Below are 10,337 nucleotides of genomic sequence, written 5' to 3'. Positions count from 1 at the left end.
AACATATAAATAGTGAAAAAATAATCAAAGTATCCTCTATCCATATTCTACTATACTAAACTAGTCCATCACATGCATTTCATAACTATCTAAATTACTCTTAGAAATAGTGACTGACTATGGGCCTGTTCGGCAAAAGTAGTTGTTAGGTAGTTGTTGGCTGCTGGAGTAGCTGTTAGTTGTTCAGGTAGCTGTGAGCTCTTAGCTGTGAAAGTAGCTATTTACAATATAAGTGTTCGGTAAAAGTAGCTGTTATGCTTATATATGATAAAAATAACATATTTTTTAATTATAATATTAATTATAATTATATGATTAATTACTATATGATTCACATTAGTATGACAGTGTCCTCATCAGTCCACTTACATACCTCGTTCGTCCCTTCTTTGTTATTATATGAAGTCATATACGTATCTAATATAACCATGAATAATATAAAATAATTAATGAGAATATAATGCACCAAGCCATCTACGTATCTAGCAGCCATATTAGTATACTGATCAACATTGAAAAATATAAGGAGAACGAAAACAAGAGAGTTAGTTGATAAAAAAATTATCTTTAATAAAAATGATAAAGTGGAATTTTTTATCCTTACAAAGTGGGATTTTTTTTTCTGTTAATCCCAAATTTTTATCCTGAATATATGATATTCTATTAATTCTAAATTTTTATCCTTAAAAAGTGGAATTTTTTCCTTTGGAAAAAAAAAATAAAAAAAAGGAGAAAGCTACCTACAGAAAATGAACACTATAAAATATAACGTTTGGGAAAAGCTATCTGAAACTCCAACAGCTACTCCAACCTCTATTATGCCAAACACTTAATTAGTGTTTTGACTTAGTCAAAATACTAAAAGCTAGTGCAAAAGCTGTTGCCAAACAGGCTCTATAATGACTACTGATTATCAACAAATATTTGGCCGGAGCATTGACATTTGACACTTGCCAAGATGGGAAAATGAGATAGAAAAGTACTTGTTACTTTCATTGCTTTGAGATACTTTTGGATATATATAGTAAGATACACTTCTCCGCCCACTTCTCTAGCCTAATTTTTGATATAAACAAAAAAAGTACAGAAAATGATGATTAATCTAAGATTCTTGATTCAGTGGAACTTTTTGTCTAACACAAAATAGTAGGAGTATTAGTTTAATTAATCCAAAAAAAAAACAGAGTGGTGTGGGACATAGTTGACTTTAGATTAACGCTGATCTTAAACTTAATTGGTTTACTAAATTTGTCAAATAATACGTAATCATTAACTTACACACTCAGAGTGTATAAGAGAGCTATCATTATTTGTTGAAGAATCATAAAGAAGATTATGATGATATATATATTACTATTATATATAGTGGAAAACGTGAGACACGGCTCTGAAATTAAAAGACACGGTAATGTAGACGATTCAAGCCGAAAAGAATGGTCGGAATAACAAAAAACACTACACTATCTATGATGTATGTGTGTTGAAGACTTTTAGGGCTTTTTCATGTGGACCGATGGGACAATAATAATGATATATAAAAGTATATATTTCAATGTTGTCGCTTTTTATTCAGTAGTAACTAGTAAGTAGTAACTGTACATGATCAGTATGCTCAACAAACTTTAAGATTCAGAATATGGTGGAGGAAGGAAATTGCGAAAAGGTTTCAACTATTAAAGATTTTATGTATAAGATTAAACTAATTTGACAATTAATCTTAAAATGTGGTGTGTAAAAGAATATATAAAAAGGCATAATTGTGGAAATAGAGTCTTACATTTAGGAGTAACGTATATATGTTGTTTAATTTTGAGCGATTTTCATTTAAAAAAAAAAAACAAATTGAGCAATTTAAAAGGGTAAAAGATGGAGATTAAGTAGTCCTTCACAATCGTTTTTTTTTAAGTGGTTAAGAATTGTATATACCGTATGCGGACTTATATTTATTATATTCAACATACAAGAAGCACAAAGCTAACCTAACTTGGTCAGGCTTTAAATAGTGCACACACTTAGGACAAGGAAAAGTTTCCTAAACTTATAACTTCTTTATACTTTCCTAGTGTTGGAGCATGTACATCACATATGCCTCACTCGTTCAAGAGGTAAGATAGGACTTTGCGGTACTTCCGGCCACCTTTTTACAAAACAAAGTGATTTAGATGTTTTGTTCGGTTAAGATATATAGTGTAAGGGGAAATATAAAAGGAAAGTTTGATAGTCACATACTCCCTCAGTGCATCTAATATAGTGCTTATTTCTCATTTTTACGAGAATTAGGGTAAGTGGAACATGAATGATAAATAAGTAATGTTTTGGAAAAAAAGCTAATTTTAGGAGAGCGAATCGTGAATAATGAGTGAAAGAGTATTAAGTATATGACTAATTCAACCCTTGAGTTCAATAAATAAAGAAAAAACTACTATTTTCATGGAGCAAATAAATGATAGTTGCATGGTTTTTTTAGGCAAATCAAGAGAAATTGTGGACTTAAAGAACAAAAACAAGAACAATATTCACTAGTGGAAAAAAAGCAAGGGCTGAGGTGCAAAGGTTGTGTTTTTTGAAAAACGCAACCCTTAATAATGAAGGGCTGCGATTAGCACAAAAAACGCAACCATTTTAGTATCAATTACTTAATCAATGCATTTCAATACCAATTGAATGATACATAGGTATGAAATGGTACCAATTAAAAGTGGCATATGTGTTAAATTACTTTGGTAGAGTCTTTTTGGAACTCCACCAAGACAAGCTCTACTAGTAGGTAGACCAATCGTCCAACAAGGCACAATGTTGCTCATGATTATGGTAAGGGAGTCGATACTATAGCCGTTGATTGTGATTGCCTGAGATGGTTTGTAAATTAAAGAGATCTTTCTTGTTCAAACATGTAGACCTCGTAATTTGGAGAATCGTTTGTATTACTTTTGGAATCACAATTATGCTCAACTAAGGCTATGTTCAGTTCACGTTATTTTTGCTTATTTCAGATCTAATCAGATCAGATCAGATCAGAAAAAATAAGTTCAGATCAGATCAGTTCAGATCATGCTTATATTTAAAAATCATTATATCTTTCATTACATATTAGTAAAAATTATAATAATTGAATATTAATAAATACTCATTGAGACGAATCAAACAAGACCCCACATGACTATAATTTTCTTATATATTGAGAAAAATCTAAAAGATAAGATCTTGTAATCATATCAGTTCAGATCAGATCAGATCAGATCAGAAAAAATAAGTTCAGATCAGATCAGATAAGTTCAGATCAGAAAATTTCAGGTGAGCTAAACATAGCCTAAGCCTCATTCTTTTGGACTGAGAGAATTTGAATTTAATTTAACAGAACTGAATGGAATTCAAAATGATAATAATAAATAAATAATAGTAATTAACATTAATATTTAATAAAGATTATAAGAATTCTTAATAAATACTAATATTATAATACTACTACTACTAATAATAATAATACTACTAATAATAATATCTAATAACAATAATGATAATTAATATTAATATTAATATTATATTAATAGTAATAGTAATTAATAATATAATAGTAATTAATAATGATAACAATAATTAATAATAATAATTAGTATATTAATAATTATAATGACAATAATTACTATTATAATTAATAATATAATAGTAATAATAATGATATAATTATTAATACTAATAATAAAAATAATAACATATAATAATAATAAATAACAATAATAACAAGAACAACTTTGAAATGAACTGAACTGAAAATTTGTCCAAAAGGATAGGGCCTTAGAAGAAGACACGAAGTATATATTTTCTGACACATTATAAAAAAACAATTGAAGAAATTCTCATTGACGGTCCTATATTTAGTCGTTTTATATTTAGTAAATAGAAAAGCAAAAACTGATAAATTTGATAACTTGTACAGTTATATCCATGTTGTTTCCTAAAAGTGACATTGATGATATTTTACGAATCTCGTAATAAGTCTTTGGATTTATCTTTCTCGGTTGTCTAGATGAACAATTTCAACATCTTTTTTCAAAATTTTTTTATCATACTTTCACGTCTCTTTGTCATGTAAGGCCATTTTTTCTCCATCACCATGGTTTTATTTATTTTATAACTCATTATTCTTTAAATATGTGTGTCAAAACGAAATGCCAATATTTTTACAAGATTAATAGGGGTGTAAATTTTGCTGATCTAATATTAATTCTTACATAAATCTTATTGGGTATCTGAACGATTAAACCGTACTATAAATCTATAATACTCCTTGGACGGATTGTCATTTGTCAAGTGCAACCATATTTTTTGACCATAGAGTATAATAAGATTCGCAGTGCTTTCTCTTTGTGACTGGTTTAGGCATTTAGCCGTCATTTAGGCCAGAAAACATGACCTAAAAGTCATAAATCATGTAAAATGTGATTTGTGCAATATAATTTAGATTGATGTTGTCGCTTTAGCTTACACATACGTGATATACGAGTGTCCTTCACATGTGACTTACTGACTTTTAAACAACCTTAAAGTTACTTTTTAACGGTGAAAGCCTTATGGTTAGAGCCCTCCTCTAGCTCCTTCCGTCCAAATATAGCTTCATGCCATTGATTAAAGATAGCTGCTAAGAGTCATAATGTAGATGGTACACTATAAAAATAATGAATTTAGCAATTGTTAAAAATGGTTGCTATTGGTAAGAAATTTGTTGCTAACTCCAATAAATTAAAGACAAAAAAGATTGTTGCTAAAGATCCGTTTGATAATCGTAAATAAATAATGGTAATGAGAATAATTTTTAAGTATAATGATATAAATGAAGGACTCTTAATATCTCCATGGAAAGACAATTTCAACCCCCAAATTCGTGCATGTTTCTTCTATATGCGAAACAATGTAATCCCTATGTTTGTGTTTTTTTTTACCATGAGAAGCAATTTTCATTATGACTCATTACCACATTGATGGGAATGAAAATTCAAGAAGAAAAATAGATAATTTAGGATAAATTAACATTACCATGGGAATGAACAATGATTTTCTTGACAAATTTAACCTACAAATTCATTTTCATTACCATCATTTTTAACCAACTACCAAACGGACCATAAGAGTTATAATGTAGACGGTACACTACAAAAATAAATGAAATTTAGCAACTGTTAAAATTTTTTGCTATTTGTAAGAAATTTATTGCCAATTCAAGTTGACAACAAATTGGAGACAAAAAATAATTATTGCTAAAAGGCTTGTTGCAATATGACTTTAGCTACATAATCCAAAATAAAACTATTAATCGTTTTTAATTGGCGGACTTACACTTTGACTAATGCTATATTGTAACATAGGTTAACCTTATTGTTTTATGTTAATTGTTTGATAATATGACAAATAAGTTTAGGCAAACCAATAAAGAGGAGGTGAGTCAATCCATTTTCCAGTCTGGATGATGTTCCATACTAATAACATTGATAATAGTATGTGAAACTTCTTTAGTTTATAATGTGGTACTTTGGCTCATCTTTCTTCAATACAGGGCATAATTTAGAAGTATGATGTTTTCAGCAACAAATAATAAAATATTAGTAGGGTTTTATTTTAATACCGCCAGTGAACAATGTCATAACACATACCGGTCGAACTCAGAAAGGTGCATGATTTAACACTAAATGATTTTAGATTATGAAATAGCTACACAATCCAAATATCAAGAGAAGTTTATGTAACTAATAGCTAAACTAATAATAAAAGACGACAAACTCCACGAATATGATAATTAAAACACTAAGATTAATCATCACAACTAATATGAATTGATCAAAACATGATCAGCCACATCCTAGTTATCCAATAATTATAGCTTAGGTGAGATTGACATTCCATTATGACTCAGTAACAAAGCACGGCTGCGAACCGAAACTAAATCTTCGGTTATTTCTCAATACTTAGAGCTCATTTTCGTGATAGCAAAAGGCCTAATTAATCATGTATGTCTCCTATTTTCAAGGCTTACACACATAATTAGTAGCATTAAAAACCAATATCAAAATAATTCCCAATTCTAGTTCTCATCTATTTTCATGGGAGAGTTCAAATCAATGACAAGACTATCTAAATGAAGACCCAACTTTTGTTGATGAACTCAGTTAATATACACAATTTAACATCAAATAGGTAACTCCTAACTTTAACTCCAAGTTTCGTTCATAATATAAAATTAAGGCTAAATCAAGATGTAAAATTGACAATAAGAACAATCTTATCAAACTCTATGCCTATAATTCAACAACACGAGAATTAAAAAGTAATTTACATGATCAATCCATACTAGGAATTAACTCAATCCTAGATAAAATACTACTAATTATTCATAGCAATAAAATCAAGAAACTTGTTTGAAAACATAATTAAAATATAATAAAGAGAAGAGAAAACAATAAAACTTGACTAGCAATGCTTGAATAGAAGATGAATCTGACATCTTGAACAAAGACACAATATTGAATCTCCAAATTACAATAGGTTATTGTTGAACCCTAGTTTTAATGATGACAAAGGAACAAAGATATAAACTAAGTGTTGAACTAACAACTTGTTAAGTGAATGGATTTTTCAAGGTATTAATGAAAGGAGCAAAGAGAATATTAAGTCAAAGAAGAAATAAAGTTTTGATTTTGAAGACTACGTGAAGGTGCTTAAGGAATTGGTATGGAGAAGTGTTGGAACAAGAAGACCAAAGCAAGGCTTTATGTTTCCAGTTTCGATGTAAAGGAACGAGTAAGAATTGGTAAGGAATTGTGGCAATTTAGAATGAGAATGAGCGTATGTTCCTTTGTAAGGAACAGACGAACTAACACTGTCATATTAAGTTAAAGGAACTAATTATTAAAAAGAACTTAGACGTAGGATGAAGTAGTGCAACGGTTAATAATGTCGTTTGAGTGATTTATGCCTAATTTCTAGGAAACCGTTTTATTTAAGTAAAAATCTAATTTTAAGGAAACTCAGGGTCGCAAAATAAGGATTGTGCAAATTATTGAGCTCCCTTTCAGCGAAAAGGGGCCAAAAGAGAGGTTTGACGTTGGAAAATGTCGAGAAATCACCGGTGATTGCCATTTCAAAGCCACGAGGGCCATCCTCTGATTCTAAAGCAAAGAAAACTCGTTCGATAGATGAAATCATGGGTATTGAAGCACTTGAGTTTGGCGATTTTGAGGTTGGGGAGATTCTTACTCCTTAACAATCGATCGTTCAGTTGAAGCAACAATCGGAGCTGAATAGAACTTTCTCAGCATGGATGTCTTCGATTCAATAATGCTGCTGATGATAATATGGATAATGGGAGGGTAGGTTCTAAACCAAAAATAGGTTTGGATGATATCCAAGATGAGGTTGAGTACTGGAACTCTGCTATTGTGTGTTATGTATTGGGTACGAATCCTCCAAGTGTGGTAATGGAAGGTTCTGTACGTCGAATTTGGAAGAGTATGGGTGTTGAGAAGGTTGCAATGGTGGATAAGGGGATTTTAATGGTTAGATTTAGTACAATGGAGAATAGAGATAAAGTGGTGAATGGTGGTTATCCATTCTTTGATGGTAAGCCTGTTGTGGTGAAGGCGTGGCACCAGAATATAGATTTTAAGAGGGATGAGATCAGGCAGGTTCCAATCTGGATTCAATTGAATCTGGATGTCAAGTATTGGGGACAGAATTGTTTAACAAAGATTGTGAGTGACATTGGTCGCTTTGTGAAGGTTGATAATGCCACACTTAAACGTGAGAAGTTATAGTATGCGAGAGTGCTAGTGGAGGTGGAGGTATCACAACCATTCCCTGAGGAGATTTTATTTGAAAATGAAGTGGGAATGGATACAAAGGTGAATGTTAGATATGCTGGAAACCAGTGTTTTGTAATGGATGCAAGGTGTTTGGGCATTGTGAAGCTGATTGTAGAAAGAAGAAACAACAGTGGGTGCCTAGGTTGGAGCAGGGTGATATGCCTGTGCAAAATGTTGTGGCAATAACTGAACAAACTGATGCTGAGGGGTTTAAATCTGCTAGTAGAGTGGTGAGAAGACCTACTAGTCCTACCATGGTTACCACTACTAGGAACTCTTTCTTAGTATTGGATGGGAATCCTGATGAGATGAATGATGAACAGGTGGGGCAAGGGGTACAACAGGAAGTTGGAGGAAGGAGTTCCTCCTCTCCAAATGGATAATATATGCTCTTAGAATGTCCGGGGGCTCAACAGCCCTAGGAAGCAGAGGGTTGTGAGGGAGTTTCTTGCTCAACACTATGTAGGGCTGGTGGGCCTGCTGGAAATAAAGGTCAAGGCTGCTGGGTTAGGTAGCCTTTACCAAGTTATGTTTCAATCATGGTGTTTTACTATCAATTTGGCATATAACCCTAATGGTAGGATCATAGTGGCATGGAAGTCAGAGGTGTGTGATGTTGATTTAAGAAGAGGGGATAGTCAATGGATACATTGTTATGTGTGTCCTAAAAGTGGTGCACCAGGTTTGACTGTGTATTTGTGTATGCTTGTAATGAGAGAGATAGGAGGGAGGCATTATGGGAGGAAATGAGAAGCATGGCTTTGAAGATAGATGGTCCATGGGTTGTATGTGGGGACTTTAATTGTGTCCTGAATTGTGATGAAAGGGTGGGTGCCCCTGTAAGGCAGTGGGAGATGGCATCAATGAGAGAATGTATGGGAATTTGTAGGCTGCAAGACATGTGTAGCTCAGGTAACATGTTTACTTGGAGTAATAAGCAGGAAGGGGGAGCTAGAGTATTTTCAAAGATAGATAGGGTGATGGTGAACAATAAACGGGAGGAAGTATATGCTACTGCTAGTGCTGCCTTCTTAAATGAGGGTGAATTTGATCACACCCCTTGCATTATATCATTCAATGATAGGAGTTTGAGAAGCAAGAAACCTTTTAAGTATTTCACTATGTGGAAATTATCTTTCAATTTTGAAGACATCAATAAGAGATGTTGGTCTGCTGATATTAGGGGGAATAAGATGTTTAAGGTTTTGCAGAAATTGAAGAGAGTAAAAGCTGAATTGAAAGAGTTGAACAAAAATGGTTACATGCAGCTTGAAGCTGATGTGATTCAAGCAGCAAGCTGCATGGAGAACATCCAAACTAGATTGCACAATGATCTAGGCAATGTTGAGCTGGCAACATAAGAAGTTAAAGTGGTGCAAGACTACAAGGTGAAACATCAGGCTTATATGTCATTCCTTAGACAGAAAGCAAAAGTTTCATGGCTGAAAGATGGGGATGATAATACTTCTATTTTCCATCAGAGCATCAAACAGAGGAGAGTAAGAAACTCAATTTATGGGATATATGACATGGCTGGAGATTGGCAGGATACACAGGATCGAATTCAGGAAGCTTTCTTGGGGTATTACAGATGTTTGATGGGTACTACAGGTGCTACTAAGCCAGTTAACAGGGATGTGGTGAGGGCTGGGAAGATTCTTACTCAGGAACAGAAGCATGCTCTTATGCAACCTTATACTGCAGAGGAGGTGAAGTTGGCTATGTTCTCTATTAAAGGCAATAAAGCTCCAGGACCTGATGGTTTTGGCAGCTTTTATTACAAGGATGCATGGAAGATAGTTGGAAATGAGGTAACTGCAGCTGTATTAGACTTCTTTGAGCATGGTAAGATGCTAAAGGCATTAAATACAACACAAATTACTTTAATTCCTAAAACTGCATGCCCAAAGAATGTGAGTGATTTCAGGCCTATTTCTTGTTGCAACACACTATACAAATGTATCACTAAGATGATTTGTACACTAGTGGAAAAATGAAGAAGGGCTGCGCTAAAAAAGGCATGTAGGGCTGCGCTTTTTGACAGCAGCCCTTTCAGTAGCAGCCCTTTCAGTAGCAACCCTTCACTTTTTAAGTAGGGATGCGCTAGAAAAGCGCAGCCCTTAAGCTAGAAGGGCTGCGCTAGTTAGGAAAAAGCGCAGCCCTTCTGAGCTAGAAGGGCTGCGCTTTTTCCTAACTAGCGCAGCCCTTCCTACCAAAAAAAAAATAAAAAAAAAAATTTTTTTTTTACATTTTTTACTCATAATCTCACATTTTCTGAAATTAAACAGAAGAGAAGAGAAACGAAACGAAAATACTAAACCCAAAACAATAAAAAGAATGAAACGAAAATGAAAAAAAGGAACAAAAACTAATATACAAAGAGAAGTATACAATAAGTATACAAGATATACAAGAACATTAATCAAAACAAAGATGAAAATACAAGAAATTATATACAAAGAGAAGTATACAAGAACATTAATC

At 32.7% G+C, this 10,337-nt stretch overlaps 1 protein-coding gene across 1 annotated transcript; it reads left to right on the top strand.

Moving 5' to 3' along the window:
* Window positions 1-8,608: 8,608 nt before the first annotated feature.
* Window positions 8,609-9,214, top strand: LOC125497904 (uncharacterized). The gene has a single exon (XM_048645621.1). It carries the CDS (start codon window positions 8,609-8,611, stop codon window positions 9,212-9,214), a length of 606 nt encoding a protein of 201 aa, XP_048501578.1.
* Window positions 9,215-10,337: the final 1,123 nt, after the last annotated feature.

This window comes from Beta vulgaris, chromosome 5 (genome assembly GCF_026745355.1).
Source record: "Beta vulgaris subsp. vulgaris cultivar EL10 chromosome 5, EL10.2, whole genome shotgun sequence".
Lineage (NCBI taxonomy): Eukaryota > Viridiplantae > Streptophyta > Magnoliopsida > Caryophyllales > Amaranthaceae > Beta > Beta vulgaris.
Note: the sequence above shows the minus strand (reverse complement) of the source record. Positions and strands in the feature narration are given on the sequence as shown.

What these genes read in the sequence shown, in the direction of transcription:
- LOC125497904 (XM_048645621.1), top strand. Translation starts at nt 8,609, where the DNA reads ATGGCTTTGAAGATAGATGGTCCATGGGTTGTATGTGGGGACTTTAAT.